Source organism: Dromaius novaehollandiae, chromosome 11 (genome assembly GCF_036370855.1).
Source record: "Dromaius novaehollandiae isolate bDroNov1 chromosome 11, bDroNov1.hap1, whole genome shotgun sequence".
NCBI lineage: Eukaryota > Metazoa > Chordata > Aves > Casuariiformes > Dromaiidae > Dromaius > Dromaius novaehollandiae.
In genome coordinates, this window is record NC_088108.1 from 5,601,463 (window position 1) to 5,618,402 (window position 16,940).

Genomic DNA, 16,940 nt, shown 5'->3' on the forward strand with positions numbered 1-16,940 from the left:
AAATGTCTTGTACCAATGAGTGGATCCATTTGCTGGGACAGCAGTGGGTGCTGCAAGGCTGCGGCTGCCCGGATGCGGGTCCTCTGCGAGCCCGCGTCACGGAGTTTAACTGCTGCCTTTGAAGAAAGCAATGCGCCACAGAGAAAAATGGGGAAGGAAGTGCTGTAGATAAATTTCAGAGCAGTTAAATAGTTACAGCTCCTATGGAGCTGGAGTGCCCCTTCCTTATTACCCACAGTGCCTTTAAAATGCATCTTTATTTACCTACTCTCAGCCGCACTACAAGCTGTGAGGGTACAGGCTCCTCGAGCAGCCGTGTTTCCGAGCTGGAGCTCTCTGGCTCATTGTCCCGATCCAATATCGGGAGGGTTTCGTTACGATCCCAAGGACGAGATTAAGACGCTAAAACCGGTCAAATATCGTACAACCTTTTACCTTTATTTTCCACGAAGTGGGGAGAAAAGGCGTGTGGGGGGGGGGGAGGCGAAGGGAAAAAGGGAACAAGGGTAAGGGGAAAAGATAGAGAAAAATTGGAAAAGGAGAGAGGAAGCTAGCTACCACCACTCCGAGGCCGATGAAGTTCCGCTGACTCCGCTCGAATCACAGCTCAAGCTGGGTGCCTCCGACGAGGGACGAGGAGCGAGGGCCGAGAGAGGGAGTGAGAAAGAGGGTGGCCAAACAAAGAAATCCCTCGGCAATTATAGCTTTTTTAAATTAAGTTTTCCCACCCCTCACGTGGTAGTTCAGACCAATAGTAATATTTGGGTCTGGGGTCTCCTGCTCCTTATTGGGTCTCATCACTGTCCCTAGGTAGGCCGTTTACTGTTGCCGTTTCTGCTGACAGGTGTGTCTCCATTCTTAGGTCCAGCCATTAGCTCTCAAGGTCCTGACAAAGAAGGTGATAACTCCAGCAATTAGCACTGTTTCAGCAGTGCACAGGAATGCAAATTGCTGGTAACGCCCTTATCATTCCCGCCTGCAGCAGCTCTGGGCCCTTTCTCACTGTGCTAGGGAGTGCGGCCTAAGGCTTCAGCAAATTTAGCCACTCATGCCAAGCAGGTTTTATAGAAGTTGTGCTAAAAACGGACAATAATTTACAGTCCAGATCCCAAAGTCTCTGCCCGATTGTGGTCTCGTTCAGTGCAGGCTTGGCGTGTCCCGGGTGGTCGCAGGGAGACCATCTCAGGGGTTGCAGCAGCCCAGTCCTGTTTCTGCCAGGGACAGATGGCTTGTTCGGGGTTGTGACCTGCCTGCACCCCATGCACCAAGAAATGTTTAAGGCAAAAAATTCATTCATCAGTCCGCCACACTCATGAACACTCTTCGGCTCTACGAAACCTGGAGGCATAGCTGAAAATGGAGCACTCGCAGACTCGGAGAAAGCTGCGTTCAGGGCCAAATCAGGATCTGATCCCTGGGCCCGTCCTTGGTGAATGCTCCGTTAGCATCGGCACTTCCCGACGCCACTGCCCATGAGTGATGGTACCATCGGCACAGCTTCCTAATTCAGTCTCTAACCTGTCCCTGAGGCCTGCCCTGGATTTTTCAGAGCTTTCCAATGAGTTAGTGCCGGGATGCTCCCACTCTTGTCTTCTGCCCTGAGCCCATGCAAACAGCATGTTTTGATCTATGTGTGAACCAAAATGTGGTTTTATGTCAATAAATACAATAAACACAGGTAGATGGTTTTGCTTAAGCCCGTTTCCTTACTAATCTGAGAGGTCAGCTTTCAAGAGTTTGTCCATGTTTTAATAGGAAATTAAAATAGGTTTGTACCCATTTGTACCTATAGTCTTCCACTGACCTGGGAAGTGGGCAATGACTCTGCTCTAACTTTAATAGAATGTCATTTCTGTAGGAAAAAAGTTAAGTCCTGGCATGGCTTTTTTCTGCCCTGATCTCCTGCTATTTAAAGGCCTCTAAATGTTTACAGAAGAGAATGTTTACACATACCCTTTCTAGCACCACATTCCTTTGTTTTCTGGTATTTACCACAGTATTTTACTTTTCTGCAATGTTCTAAAATATTCAGTCCTGCAGATGTATGATTTTGATGCATCCACAGATAAAGCTGACTCCTGAAGGAATACAGTAGTTTGGCTCTCTATGTATCTTAATACCCTGTTTCTTGTGAGTGCACATTTCTTCTGTTTTCTCTGCTCTTTGCTTGCCTGTTATAGGCTGTTCCCCCAAGTGTGGCTCTCCTGTCAGCAGAGGACAGATTTTACTAGGCATTCAGCTTGCTATGAGAATTTTCTCTCAAAGATCTGTGGAATTGGTGAATATGGCAAAAAATAAAAGTGACAATGAACAGAAAGGCCTATCCTGCAGGTGAAGTCCAAAGACCACGCGCTCCCTTCTCACACAGCACGCGCTCATCACGCTGCAGCGCAGGTCTGCTAGAAATGTATGTACATACATCCACACCCACACGGGGCGAGGCAGGTTCCTCACAGCACACACAAACCACGCTGCTGAAACGTGCACTCCTTTAAACAATTGTTTTCCCCAGTTGTCTGGAAAACTGTACATCTATCAACTTTAACATTGGATCGAGCACTTAGTGCACGATGAAGGAGGAAACGAGAAAAGGAGCCCCTCAGCCGGCGAGTCCCGCCATCCGCTAGGCCGGCTCTGCCACGAGGCCGCGTAGCTCTGCGGTACGGCCCAGGTGATTTTGTGTTGAGTTTTCCACGCACAACACTTTGCGTGGCGCACTTGCATATTTATTTCCAATTCCACACCCATATATACAAATCTTTTCGTTCGTGGCTGGCCGCCCTCCCAGCCGCAGCGCGGAATGGCGCCGCCTTCCCCCGGAAAAGGCGCCACGTGCCGGACGATAGAGCGGGCGGCGGGTAGGGGGCAGCGCGCCGCCCCCTCTCTGCTCCCCGGCGGCCGGCGCGGCGCTGCGCAGAGCCTCCGTGCGCGACGTGACGGACCCTGCCGCGCGGCGCGGCCTCCCGCGGGGGCGGGGCGCAGGCAGCCCGCCGACGGGCAGGCGGACCCGCCAATGGCGGAGCGCGGCGCGCGGCGCGGCCCAATGGGCGGCGGGCGGGGGCGGGCAGCGGGGGCGGCGGCGGGCGGCGCTGCGGGGCGCTGCCGCAGAGCGCGGGCGCGGCGGTGGCAGACGGGCGGCCAAGATGTCTCTCTCCAACAAGCTCACCCTCGACAAGGTGGACGTGAAGGGCAAGCGCGTCGTCATGAGGTGAGGCGCGGCCCGCTCCCGGCGGCCCAGGGGCCCCGGAGCCCGCGGCGGCGATCTGCTCCGCGTGCGCGCAGGCAGCCTGCGGCCTCCGCGGGGAGCGGGCACCCGCCCTGGCGGGTGGTAATTCGGGAGCGGCTGCTGCCGGAACAGCCCTTTCCCCAGTCGCCGTTCCCGCCTGCAGGCCTGAAAAGCGTCGCTAAAACAAAATAAATTAAAAAAAGGCAATACAGGTCTGGCCAGCTCCCCTACTATTAGCAATAATCTTACTTTTTTTGCAGAAAGAGTTGAATCGCAGGTATTTGGTGCTTTCTGGCATCACACGTTAAGCTCGGAAATTATAGTTTGTTGATTAAAATATGAAGGCCTCACGTGGGAATTGCTGCCAAATACTGGGAGATAAGCGCACTCGGACGCATCCTAGTACCTCCTGCTCTAGATGTACCTTCTGCTCTGGTACGCGTTGTCCAAGGTCATCTTAACGGAATGGATAAATATTTGCTTCCTTGCCGTGCGAGTAGGTCGGTGTTGTAAGGTTCCAACTTCCCTTTCCCTGCAACGTCTGTCCCAGAAAACTTGCGCTTTTTACTTGGTTTCTCTATCGTCTTGCACTGAAGCAGCTTTCTGGAAATGTGATTACCAAAAATTGGACCCCATAGTGAATATCAAAGAAGCTAGCTCAGGATTTGCACGCCTTTCCTAAATGTGGTGCAATAAAAAACTTTTTATCTCCATAACAGCTGAATTTCTTGCCATCTGACCAGTGTTTCCTCTTCTGACATGTGCTATAGAGGAGTCTTGCATTATAGAGGCTGGCTTGGCTGATTTTTAGTCTCCAATAGTTAATATCCATATCTGTTCTTGCAATTCTTTGCCTGGCTACTAAAATGGAGTGAAACAGCAGAGAATGTGCTGGTTTTTGTGTTTCCCGCCAGCACTTTTCCTTGAAAAGAATCACCATGTGCTCTCAGTACTACTAAAATCAGTGTCTTTTTTCTCTCCTGTTACTCATCATAATTTTGGCATGCTCCTAACCTGCTTATCTTCCAGTCGTAATGCTAAAGGCTGCCGCTTTCTTAGAAACAGGGGATGGGGAGAAGGAAAGATTCAAGGAGAGCTCAGATTTCAGTGGCGCTGACTTATCAGGCCTGCAGCAGGGAGCAAGGGTGGACGGAGGTTTTTCTTTTGTAGCTCTAATGGCTCTGCAAAGCAAACTATTCTTTTTTCACTCATTTTAGAATAATAGCATTATTATGGTGCTTTTCTTTTGCCTTTTTCATAGTTAGTCCACTGTACCGTGGGCTTCACTGTACCGTGAGTTGAATTCTTTCTGCTCAGCTGCCTCTATTTTGCTGGCAGCTTTTGAAGCTCTTTCCATATGTCTCTTCTGCTGAACATGCTACAAGAAAATTCAAGCAACCTCTTGAATTTTGGTGCTCTTTAAATAGAGAACAGTGATCAATAAACTGTAATGTAGCACTTCACTTTCCTCATTCCAGTATGCCGTTGCAGTTAGGCATTCTCTTCCTCCCCAAAAGAAAAAGATTTTGCTTCTTAGTGATCACGCTCTGTCCATGCTTTCTTTGAACAAGTCGGATAGGAGAAAAGACTCGTCATTTTGGCGTTTGATGAGTAAGTTCTGCCTTTAGCTGTTACGCAACTCAGCTTCCTGTTGCTGCTCAGTCAGCACGTGGGCACAAGGTACGCTGGTCAGAAATGGCTGACGGAACTCCTCCCTTTCATCTCTTCAACCCGCATGCCGTAGGGAAGTTACCTCTAGATCCAAGTGAGATCTTCCAGTGGGAATGTAATAAGCTGCAGCAGTTAGCTGCAGAGAGATTAGAGGTAAATAATTAAAGTGCACTGTCCAGTACAACAGCTGTCTCACCAAATAACAGATCTTCGCTTTGAAAACCTCTCAGAAAAAGGCAGAAATCCCTATGATGTACTTAACAGAAATTCAAAGCTGTAGGCAATAACTGGACAGCTGTCTCAGCCTGTCTGTTTGCCAGAGTTACCTGAGTATTGAAGAGGCCTCTTTGGAGAACACAATGTTACTTTACATTATCCCCTTCCTTTCACTGGGAAGCCCCTAAGTCAAGTGATCTCAGAGCATGATTTTCTAAACGAATGGCAGTTTTCCATCTCAGTTTTATTTTCTGCTTCAGCATCATTGCTGCTGTGGTCATAACTGTTGGGACGTATTAGTGGCATAACTTTACTAAGTCACTCTACTTGATGTTTGTTCTCTGCATTTTATTGTTATAGAATTGACTAATAACACGTTAATTTCATAACGGGACTTGTGCATGGCAGAACTGAAAAGCTTACTCTAAAAGTAGTTGTAACTGCTTTTCTAGACACCCCTTTTACTGGCAGGCTCATTACTCTTTGTAAAAGGCATTTGTTGCATATTCAGTTCTTCTTTATGTTTTTTAGGGTTGACTTCAATGTTCCAATGAAGGATCACAAAATAACCAACAATCAAAGGTAAGGCCCAATTTGCATCCCAGATGGAAGCCCCAAAGTCCATTTTCTCTCTGGTGTCAGCCTGGTACTGTTAGCAGTACCTGGAACGCTACTTGTGGTTAAGCCGTCAGTCGCTGCTACCACGCAATTAAAGGCATCTCGGAGAAAATCTGACAAGTGTTATTAAAAACACCCTGCAGCTGTTAGCAAGCTGTGCTTACTACAAGGCTTCTTCTCACCATAGCTGCTGTGGAAAGTATATAGAAAATGTCTCTAATAGCACAGATCCTAAACTTCATTCTTTAAATCCGGTTGCAGTGTTATGATAATTTCACAAGCACGCCTCTTTGGCTGTATGTGAGAATTTGTTGCATAAGCTCACTGCTCAGCATCCCCAACTTTCCTTTTATTGCTTCAGGATCACTGACTAAACCAGGAGGCATGGTAATGTTCCAGTTTCCTGGCATTTCTTAGTTACAAGCAGTCAGCAGAATTTAGATGGCAAAGTGCATTTAACTCCTGCGCCCTACATCTCGCAGGATGTAGCAGTGAAACATCTGAAAACACGCTGAGATATAAAATGTTGTTGATGTGTGTTGGACTGTGCTTCAGGGACTGTAACAATTCCTTCCTGCCTGCCTTCCCTGGGAGAGGACTAGGTTGGATGTGCTCCACCAGGAAAGCTGTATTCTGTGAGGTGTAGCTAGTCTCCTGGACATAAGCACTAGCAGGCGTAGGGTTCCTGAGAAGCCCAGTGTTCCTTTTGGGGGAATACTGGTGGTGATGCCGTGCTGTCTTCGAGAGCTAGGCTGAATCATGCAAACACCCAAGGTAGGGTGGACTTCTTAAATAATAATCCTGCTCTTGTGCCCTGTTTCTTCTGTCCTTTTTGAGGGGTGACTCCCAGGGCTCTCAGCTAGTGGTCACTAATTCTTAATTTCACTTGTTCTTCTCTGCCGTTACAGAATCAAGGCGGCTGTTCCTACCATCAAGCACTGCTTGGATCATGGAGCCAAGTCAGTGGTTTTGATGAGTCATCTGGGTCGCCCGGATGGTGTTCCCATGCCTGAAAAGTTTTCCTTGGCTCCAGTGGCTGTGGAGCTTAAAGCGCTCATGGGCAGGTGAAGTAGAAGAGCAGTTCAGCATGCATCAGGCCTCTCTTTCCGTGGGCCTGGATGCTTTCCTCTCTGAAAGGAAGTCATTGGTGGGCTGACAGAGTCTATCTTGTGTCTCCAGGGAGGTCTTATTTCTGAAGGATTGTGTTGGTCCTGAGGTGGAGAAAGCCTGTGCTAATCCTGCAGCTGGCTCCATCATCCTCCTGGAGAACCTCCGGTTCCATGTAGAAGAAGAAGGGAAAGGGAAGGATGCTTCAGGGAACAAGGTGAGGCTTGAAGTCTAGCCTGTGTGTGTGCCTGCGCTGGCCTCTGTACCTTGTTTGCTCTGGACTGACAAGGAGCTAGCTTTCCGCCCAAAAACAAAATGGAAACACTGTGTGTTACTTCTTCACATCTCAAATTTTTTTTGGACTGTAAAACATTCTTGAGAAATGCTGGTTATAGGTAAACACAGAATATTTTGAGCAACAGGAAGAAGTTCCAAAATGAAGATGTTTAAGTGAAAGGCTGTAGATGGCTATGCCATGGGTGGCATAGTCTATAAAAGAAAGGCTGAGAAGGGCTGTGTGGGAAACTGGTTGCTGCTTATTAGAGTTTATCTGAGGATGTTGAAAGCAGAAAAGGAAAACTGTCAGAGATAGCTTAATGTCATTGCAGCCATAAAAACCACATTTCCTTTGTTGTTCTCTGCTTAATGTTGTAATGCAAAGTCTAAATACTGTGCTGTGTAGGGATTCTCAAACCCCTGTGTAAGGCTGCTTTTCTTCTAGAGTAGCCAACTAGAATCCAGGCTGCCGTGCACCTCTGACATTTGATTGAAGGTCAGGAAGAACGCTTGCTCCAGACAGCTGCTTTTCTTAGCGATGGTGACCCCGTTAACTTTCCTCAGGCCTTGGCTCCTTTCAGAATTGGTGCGTGGAGTGGAATGCCGACATCGTGTGGTGCCCTTTATGGCCTGACACAAGACTCTTGTAGCTTAAAAAAATGGCCCAGAGAACTAGTAAGCCTTTGCACACAGCAGTGAGAAGTTGAGCAAGTCTGGAATGAATTCACCACCATCTTGTGCCACTCAAGGCCAGGATGGTGGCGTGGAGATCAGTGAGACAAGAATTTAATTTCCTTTGGGAAACATTCCCTTCATTTTGTGCACTCTGTAATGCTTGGATTATTTAGCTGGCTGTATGCATATGGAAGCATGCAGTGCAGTTGAGCACAACAGGAGAGGTACTGCTGACAGACTCATTTCTTGTCCTAACAGAAGTGAAAGGCAGTGCTATGGAAATAGTGATGCTATGCATGAATGCAGATTGAACTGGCAGTTGGAAAATGTGGCTCCCCAAAGCAGATGAAGTGGCAGTTGTTCCTTCATTCAGAGCCTCTTGTGTTCTGCTTACAGATGTTACTGGTCTGAACAGGAGCACTTAATCTCATTGCATAAAGCCAGTCAATTTAGCAAGTGAAGGAGCAGTTGACAGCGTTACTCTGCAATCTTGTAGTCCCTTCGGCTTGTCTTTTCCTGCTAAGGATGCACGAGTAAGAGGGACATCCAGAGCCTTGCTGAATACATCTGCTCTATATTAGAGCACTTCATGCTGTTGTCCCCGTGATACTACATCTGGGTAGATGCAGAGGCAGTAAGAGAAGAGGCTGTGCTTGGGATGGTGAGCTGATCAGGCGGAAAGGCACTTGGAGAGGTGATTGCCTGACTGCTGGTCCAGATTGTTCTTTAACAGTATATGGTTATGAACTAGCTCCAAGAAGTCACTTTACTCTCCAGGAGAGCTCCACTATCTTTCTAGTGGTGGGAAAGAAAACTGAACTACTTGAACCATCCTGTGAGGATTTGGTAGGATGCTGGAGGATGGAGAAAAAGCCGCTTAACAGAAATGCATCTGTTCATGCCTGCTACGCACTTAGCTTGTCTTCAGCATTCTTTAATTGGCTGGTGTCACCATGGCCTCTGTTACTGTGCAGGCTGTTTATAAATTAGTCCTGAATGTGGTCACTAAGTGAATTCTTCTGGAGCTCATCCTTCTACTTGTGGTGATAGGAACCAAACTTTCTTTGTTCGGTAAGTGAGCACAAGTGTTTACTCTCACCTTAGCATTGTCTTGTCGCTGTGCACCCTTTGTGTTATGGTTCATTGCACGCAACTGAAAATCTGTTCAAAAGACCCCCAGAGATTAGTAGAGCTGCAATTTATTCCTGCCCTACTGATGCCCTAAAAACGTGAAGCTTGAGGTAGGAACAGTCCTCAGGCCTCAGGGAATAGCAAGCTCTGGGACTTTAATGTTCAGTTTAAACCATTTAAACCTTTTTGTTGCTCCTGCTAGGCTGGGAAAGAGCATATGAAATACAATGACCCACAGGATGAGCTGATAGTTTCTTCAGCCGCCCTTTCTTTGCTTTGGGTTTACAAGCCAAATGGCAGAATTTGATTCTAGTGTCAAAACCAGCTCTGTTTGTAACTGAATAGCAAAAATTTGTCATTCTTTTATCTTTTTAGATCAAGGCTGATTCTGGCAAGGTGGAGGCTTTCAGAGCCTCTCTCTCTAAACTGGGAGATATTTATGTCAATGATGCTTTTGGAACTGCCCATCGAGCTCACAGGTATGTATTCATCTTCCTTCCACAAGCAGAACTGCAGAATGTTTCCTACCATGAAAACACACACAGCTTTGCCCTCAATCAGTTAAAACTTTTTTGTGTGTTTTTCCCATTATCATTCTGCTGTGTCTTTTCCTGAGCAATGTACTCTGCAGAGGTAAGTGTCTATAGTGTTTTTGGAGGAAGGCATCTCTGCTTTTGCTCTGCCTATTTGCTTCTCAGCATTTTGGATCCCTGATTAATGTTGTCAGTCTTGCCTATCAAAATGGTTCATGAAAAAACAACCTCAGAGCAGTAAACTTGTGCAGCTGGCTCGGCAAACTAGGACAAGAAGAACCTTGTGTTTCTTTTCATACAGGTAGTAGATATTCTCACTGCTGCAGCTGACTAAAGGATTGGCTTTGTAATGCTGTGAGACACAAGGTTGTTTGGACCTGTACTGAGTTTTTCCTTTCCTCACTCATCTTTTCTCTACAGCTCCATGGTAGGTGTCCATCTGCCTCAGAAGGCTGCTGGCTTCCTGATGAAGAAAGAACTGGATTATTTTGCTAAGGCCCTAGAGAGTCCAGAGAGGCCCTTCTTAGCAATTCTTGGAGGGTAAGACTCGAGAATGTATCTACTTTTTATTTCTCTTTAACACCAGCTTCTTTGCTGTAAGAAATTAAAAGTTTCTTTGGTTTGGTTCAAACAAGTGCTTTCCTTGGAACTATACCTGTAGTTCAGATTTGTAGATACACGCTGAGATCTCTGTAAGATGTGGATTAGAGAGGAGCTAACTGACCCTGTCCACTCCTGTGATGACGTTGTCAGGGTGTCCTCATAATATCTCTTAGCCACCTTATATCCCCCAGTTTGAGTTAGTCCGTGGCAGTTTGTTGTACAGATGAACCAGGAGAGCTATTAGTTACACATGATGGCCCTGAAACACTGTCAGTGACCTTTCCTCTGCAGTCCGGAGTACAGGCATCCTGCAAGCTCAGCACCTTGTAAGTTGACGCAGTCTGTCATTATGCAGCGGTGACCTACTGTAGCTGGATGAGCCCCTGCTCTTTAGCAATAGCTCGTGTATGGAGAGTCTCAAAGGTGCAAAACTGAATGACTACTTGTGTATAGAAATAATTTCTCGCTGCTGCTGATTCTTGTGGCGTACACATGCTCAGTTTAACACAGTAGTTCTGTGACAGTCTATTTTAGTTTCTCAGAAGAAGTAAAATACTTTGCTAATTAATGCAGCGTTTCAACACCATAACATCCCTGTGTTCTCAGTTAAAGTACATGGCTTGTTCCTGCTCTTTCCATACATGAATATGTTTTTAAGTAGTATTCAGTTCTCACATAAAGTTTTAAACATCTTCTGTGACTTCAGTTATACTGAACAGTGCTGCTTTTTTTTTTTCTTAATACCCTTCCAAATTTTAGAGCTTGCAGGCTACCCATCATTAAGTGCTTATGTACTCCTCATTGACCTTGGTGGAATCAAGGGAAAGTTTGTTACTTTATTATCCTATCGGATGTTCGAGTTAGAGTTGCACTTCAGATGGCCAAATTATTAAAATATCAGGCCTATTTGTAAAGTCTGGAAGTGTTGTAAATCCAATGGGAATAAAATAACCTTTTATTAGAGAGGTGCAACAGGGATGACCAGCGTATCAAAGTCTAGGAGCTGGATACAAAACTCGCTGTGTGGCCAAGGACTGATGAATACCTACTGTATATCTTAGTGAGTCACAGTGGGAGCCCTGAGAGCAGTTCAGAGGCACGGAATAACTTTTTCTCTTTGAAACGCCCCCACTCCGGTGGTGGTGCAGCTGTTCCCAGGTGAGATGGCAGGGTCTTAGCAAGTTTTGCTACATTGTCTCCTCCCACAGTAGCCCAGAGGGGAGTCCCACTCGCAAGCTGCATGCGGTTCAGCTGCAGGTTGGCTGCCTCTTGTGTATAACAAAACTGGACCCAGAAGTTGAAGTGGGAAACATTGTATTAACAAGTAAAATGGAAACGAAATGTGCTGGCAGAGAAAAACTACATGCAAGAAAGCAATTCAGTGTTAAGAGCAGGGTACGTGCAAGTGAAAGAGGCAGAAGTCCAGTTCAACTTCACATCTGTTTCCTTGCCTGGAGCTGTGCACAGGAACGTGGGCCCTGCAGGATTTTGCTGTGGCTCTGTCTGTATCATCGATAGCTTCTTTATCGGTTCAGCTCCCATAGTACAATGACATTAGCAACTTCACTGCTTGAATTGGGGTTTATGATGGATGGTTTATGCCAGGGCTGTCCCTGGCCACAAAGGTGGGAATTGTAGCGGCAATACCTATTTCTTCTCATTGAAAGGTCTGAAACCATTTTATTAATGAAATCCATATCATTATCCCCGTTTTAGAGACAGGAGAGCTGAAGCAACAAAAGGAAAGGGTGTTACCTAATTCCGTCAAGCGAAACACAGCCAAACTGAGACTAAAATGGAAGTCTCCTGAGTGCCAGCCTAGAATTAGCCCACGGCTGTTTCCTAAAGTCTTTACAAAGCTTTCTTTTAGAGAACGGCAACAACAGAAATTCAGCCCATGGCATTAAAGAGGGAAGACGGGAGATTTGAGTCCATTTCCTGCCTCCTTTGACATTCTTGCATAAAGTAATTTTGGCATTGTTATTCCGTTACCGTTCGTATCTTGTGCCAAAAGCAGTCGTCTGCTTTTGGGGAGGGCACTTGTGTACTACAGGTCATTCTGGTAGTTTGAAGCTGTGCTATGAGTGTGATGGGGAGCTGGACTTGGGCTAGTTAAGACGGGAGCTGAGCATAGGGTAGCATGGTATAGCAAATCAGAGTTGGGAAGTGGTTGTGAATGGCAGCGCTCTAATCCCTGCTCTGTCTTGCTGGACAGCCCCAGGAAATAGACATTAAATTGCCAGATGAAGCTTACATATAAATAGGGAAAAAAGTAAGGCTGAATAATGCTCTTGTAAGTCGCTGTTTAACACTGTGCTTATTAAGTTGCCAAATTCCCTTTCTGCCCGCTCCCCACAGTTCCTTTGTTGCATTGTTCTCTGAGTGCCCTTGATACGGCACAGTCACAATACTGCCGTCACTGAATAGCAATTGAGTAATACTGCTTCAGACTTTTATCCAAGAACTTGTTATGAGGCTTCACGCCATCTAGCTAAAACAGAATACGTTTTGCCGGAGGAGTTTTGGGCTGTGGCTACGCTGTTCACGCTCTTTCTCTCTTTCCCCAGAGCTAAAGTTCAGGATAAGATCCAGCTGATCAATAACATGTTGGATAAGGTCAATGAGATGATCATTGGTGGTGGAATGGCGTTCACCTTCCTCAAAGTGATCAACAACATGCAGGTATGAAAAGAGCACTTCTGCGTCCGCTCCTAGTAAAGGTGATGATTGTGTATTCTGGTAAGAGAATTGGCTATATTGACTCTTGTGAGAGCAGGGGAGCATGGAGAATTTTCTTGACAATCAGGCTGCAAAAACAAGGATTACTGCTGATGTTTAGGTGGTTTAAGGGAACAGTCTCTCTAGAATTGCCACCCAGGCAGTATGGCTGACTGCTGCTGTTCTCTTGTGTAATGACCAGCAGCTAAACAAAGGCCTGACTCTTCCCCTCCCCCTTCCCCCAACTGATTTTTGTAGATTGGCAACTCTCTCTTTGATGAAGAGGGATCAAAAATTGTCAAGGACCTGATGGCCAAGGCAGAGAAGAACGGTGTGAAAATTACTCTGCCTGTTGACTTCATCACTGCAGACAAATTTGATGAGCATGCACAGACTGGAGAAGCTACAGTGGCTTCAGGCATTCCTGATGGCTGGATGGTAAGTTTTAATAGCCAGGGGACTAAAAAAAGCACAGTGAGCGGTGGAGTGGGAAGGATACCTTTTAAAGGGATAAAAGAGTACTTATGATCCTTTGTACATGTTTCTGAAGGGAGTCAGCTGTGTGGAGTATATTGGCTTAATGAAACTGAAGCCATGTGGTTTGTCATGAATTTTTAAGTCTAAAGTAGCTTTTGTGAGATTTGGATTAAAACAGCAAACTTCTAAAACCTTCAGATCTGAGTGCAGTAGAAATCCTTTTATTTGGCCAGAATTTAATTAGAGTAGGCAAAAGCTTTCTAACCGAGGCTTCAAACATCTGACACAGATTTAAAAATGACTTAACTCATACTAAAAAGACAAATACCACACCAGACTCCACCCTACAGCAGCTGCTAGCAAATCTCTCTGTTCCTCAGTACTCGGTGCATACAGAGAAACGCTCCTTTCGTATCTGGTGTGTTGCTGTTTCTGCATCAGCAGCAAGCTTGATGCTGTGAAAACAGAGCCATTGGGCCCTTCCAAGCCCCATGACGAGGCTGTCTACTTCAGATCCCACAAGTGTTTGACAAGTGGGGGTGTCAAAGAGATGAGGGTTGGCAGTAACTCTATGTATGATTTTTCTTACTTGTCTTAGGGCTTGGACTGCGGCCCTGAGAGTAGTAAGAAGTTTGCTGAAGTTGTGGGAAGGGCCAAGCAAATTGTGTGGAACGGTCCAGTTGGTGTCTTTGAGTGGGACAAGTTTGCCAAAGGAACCAAAGCCCTGATGGACAAAGTGGTGGAAGTAACTGGAAAGGGCTGCATCACCATTATTGGTAAGCAGTTGTATGTGTTCCTGTCTTTCTAAATCCAAGCAAGAAGCATCTGCTTGCTGGCGCCAAGCTGAAAAATATTTGCCAAATTGTTTTCTTTCTCTAACGTTCTTAGCTTGCAGGCACGGCTGTGAAAACCACTGTACGTACTCCTGGGGAGCATTTGGGAGCAACACCAGCCAGTAGCAAAGCTATGTTGCTTAAGCTGAACAAAATCTCAGTTTCTTCTGTCTGATTGATTTTTCTTTGTTCGACAGGTGGTGGAGATACAGCCACTTGCTGTGCAAAGTGGAACACTGAGGATAAAGTTAGCCATGTCAGCACGGGAGGTGGTGCCAGCCTGGAACTGCTAGAGGGTAACTGCTCTTTCCTCTTGTTTGAGCAAATCGTGTAGTTCTGGGTGCTCTACCCTGTGTTGATGTTCAAGAAGGGATGATGACAGAATGAATGTCTTTTTTCTGTTTCACATTGTGGAGTTGCACGTAACCTTTGAGCAAGGTGCTCCTCAGAGCTCTCCTCCTCAAGGAGCACTAAGGAAAGGAGAGGAAAAAAAATGAAGGTTTCTTGCAAAGAGCATAGCCTGCCACCCCCTGAAAGCAAAAATGCTGGGATAGAAAATAAGATAGCCTTGAGATCAGGCCCTCTTTGATCCTGAGGCATGCTAACCAGACTGTTTAAAACACCCAGATACAGGACAGCCCTTTTCTGTTTGTGAAACTTCATCAGAATAATCTCAAATTTTGGCTAGAGGCCTCATTTCTTTAGGAGCATGTTTTGAAATCCCCTGGTTTTGGGGAGCCCTCTAGTGATCACTTACAAACCTGCACAAGAAGACTTGGAATTCAAAATGGTGAGAATTTACAGGATTTTTCTAATGAGTTACATTGTACTCTAAATGAGTTTTCCTTTCCTCTGGTAATTAGCTGTTTCCCAATATGTGTAAATTATCTAATGCTGTCAACTACTCTGTAGAAGAGAAACTGCAATAAACTGCACTGCAGCTGTTAGTTTCCAGCAGTTACATGTGAGACAGAGCTTTTGTTTCTGTTGCCTAGGGAGTGATGGTAAAGGGAAAGAATCCAGATGGCTAGAAGGAAACACTGTGCAACTGATTTATTCAAAAGGACAAAGTTGTCTAAGTTTTGGCCCAAAATGTGGGTTTGTGTGTGTGATCTTTTAAATGTAACGGAAGTCTAGCTAATTAGAAAAGCTTCTGAGGATTAAAAAAAAGACCCACAAACTAGTGGGTTGTGAACAGTGTTAGAATTCAGCACTGTCACACAGCTTGAGCATTTGAAGGTGCGTTTTCTCAAAAAAGCAAAAGCAGAATGGTCTCCCTTCATTATTAAAGTAGGACAAAATGATGAAAAGATACTTTAGAAAATGCTACACTTTAGTAATCTGGGCCTTCTTACTCAAAGGTGAGCAGATTCTTTGCTCCTGTCAGTAGGATGAGGCATCTAAATACCTGGACCTGGTGTTTTAGTCCCAGTAAATAATTCAAAACTTATAGGAGGTTTTGTTTCTTTAATTCATTCTTAAAATTTCCACTATACACTCCAACATCCTAGTTACATGCCACTAGAGATTGAAGAAAGTATGCAGCAACTCTTCAGATCCAATCAAAAATGTGTTTGCTGTCAAACTCAATGGAAAAGGATCTTACAGTGTTTGGATCTGACCCTAGCAGGGACCTGGCTAGAACTTTACAGTTATTGTTAATTGACCATTGAAGACTGTGGTCCTTTAAGAATCTGTCTGCTGACATATGAGTGCAGTTGTGCTCTGGATACTCACTAAAACGTATTTACTCTGTGGAACACTTTAAATGTAACCTATATGCTTGAATAGCTATGAAAGTGTATACAGGTCCAATCTCTGCCCTTTTTAATCTATAATTTCCTAACTGCTAACAGGTAAGGTTCTTCCTGGTGTGGATGCCCTGAGCAACGTGTAAAGAACAGAGTATCTCCCCAGTTCTTGTTCCTGTGCACAGCCCCTGAGATTCAACACTTCAGTGCTTCTGTATTTCAACTCTGCAATAGGCAGATCGCAGAATGTAGACGGAAATTGGACAGCGTTTGAGAAGAAGACAGCAGAGATATTTTATGACTGCAGTTTACATCATGTGGATTTGTCCACTGTGATCCCACTTGAATCAACGTAGTTCGTTTAAATTGTTGTTGTGACTTTAGAGTGTATATATTTATATTTTGCCTCTTCAAAGAGATAAACCCCTATTAGGCATGTCTGTTTCTCAGAAAGGAGTGCACTGTTTAGCTTCTTCAATGTTCTTAGCAGGCATTTTCATCACTTGACACGGCTCAGAAACCAGAGGGACTCCAATTTTTTTGGAGGCTGACTGTAATAGCTGCTAAATAAACATATTTAAAGTGCTAACAGCTTGTATATGGTGGTTCTTTCAGTCTACTAGAATAGTCTATTTTAAAATACCTTCATCCTAGCTTGAGACATTGGAGATCTTTTTACTTGTTACACTATTTTATCATATTTGTAATTATTCTTTTATTTTTGTCCAAATATTTGGATCTATAAGCACCCCAGCCATCAAAGTGAACTTTGCTGATAAGGAAGTTGGTTGTTACAGATGTGCTATTATGTCAAACTTCCATGCCATGAAGTAGTAAAGATGAAATTTTGAATGTTCCATGTTCAAATAAAAAAAATACTCAAATTTAAAAGTAAACCTGGGCAACTGATATACCCAATTTGAGTGTACCAGAAACTGTGAAGACACAGGCAGATAAAAATTAAAAAAAATTCTTTGCCCCCCTTCATCTGCAAACAGGACTGAAACGCTCCTTTGCTCAAGTAAGTGATCCTTAAAAGCACTACAGCCATGCAGTTTGGACAATCAGAGTTGTGTGTGTGGCTTAGGCATGCTGCAGAACCACA

The 16,940-nt window shown here is 45.2% G+C and overlaps 1 protein-coding gene across 1 annotated transcript; it reads left to right on the forward strand.

Annotated features, from left to right (window-relative positions):
* The first annotated feature begins 3,051 nt into the window (after nt 1–3,051).
* Nucleotides 3,052–16,424, forward strand: PGK1 (phosphoglycerate kinase 1). The gene is made up of 11 exons (XM_026099027.2): nt 3,052–3,208; nt 5,645–5,695; nt 6,640–6,795; nt 6,911–7,055; nt 9,296–9,399; nt 9,874–9,993; nt 12,624–12,738; nt 13,033–13,212; nt 13,850–14,027; nt 14,282–14,380; nt 15,941–16,424. The coding sequence occupies exons 1-11, from the start codon at nt 3,144–3,146 to the stop codon at nt 15,979–15,981; spliced, it is 1,254 nt and encodes a 417-aa protein (XP_025954812.2). The 5' UTR covers nt 3,052–3,143; the 3' UTR covers nt 15,982–16,424.
* The last annotated feature ends 516 nt before the right edge of the window (nt 16,425–16,940 follow it).

Excerpts from the sequence above, each read along its gene's own strand:
- PGK1 (XM_026099027.2), top strand. The coding sequence starts at position 3,144 with ATGTCTCTCTCCAACAAGCTCACCCTCGACAAGGTGGACGTGAAGGGC. Across the intron at positions 5,696-6,639 it reads AAAATAACCAACAATCAAAG|AATCAAGGCGGCTGTTCCTA; the intron begins GTAAGGCCCAAT and ends CTGCCGTTACAG. Across the intron at positions 14,381-15,940 it reads CAGCCTGGAACTGCTAGAGG|GTAAGGTTCTTCCTGGTGTG; the intron begins GTAACTGCTCTT and ends AACTGCTAACAG.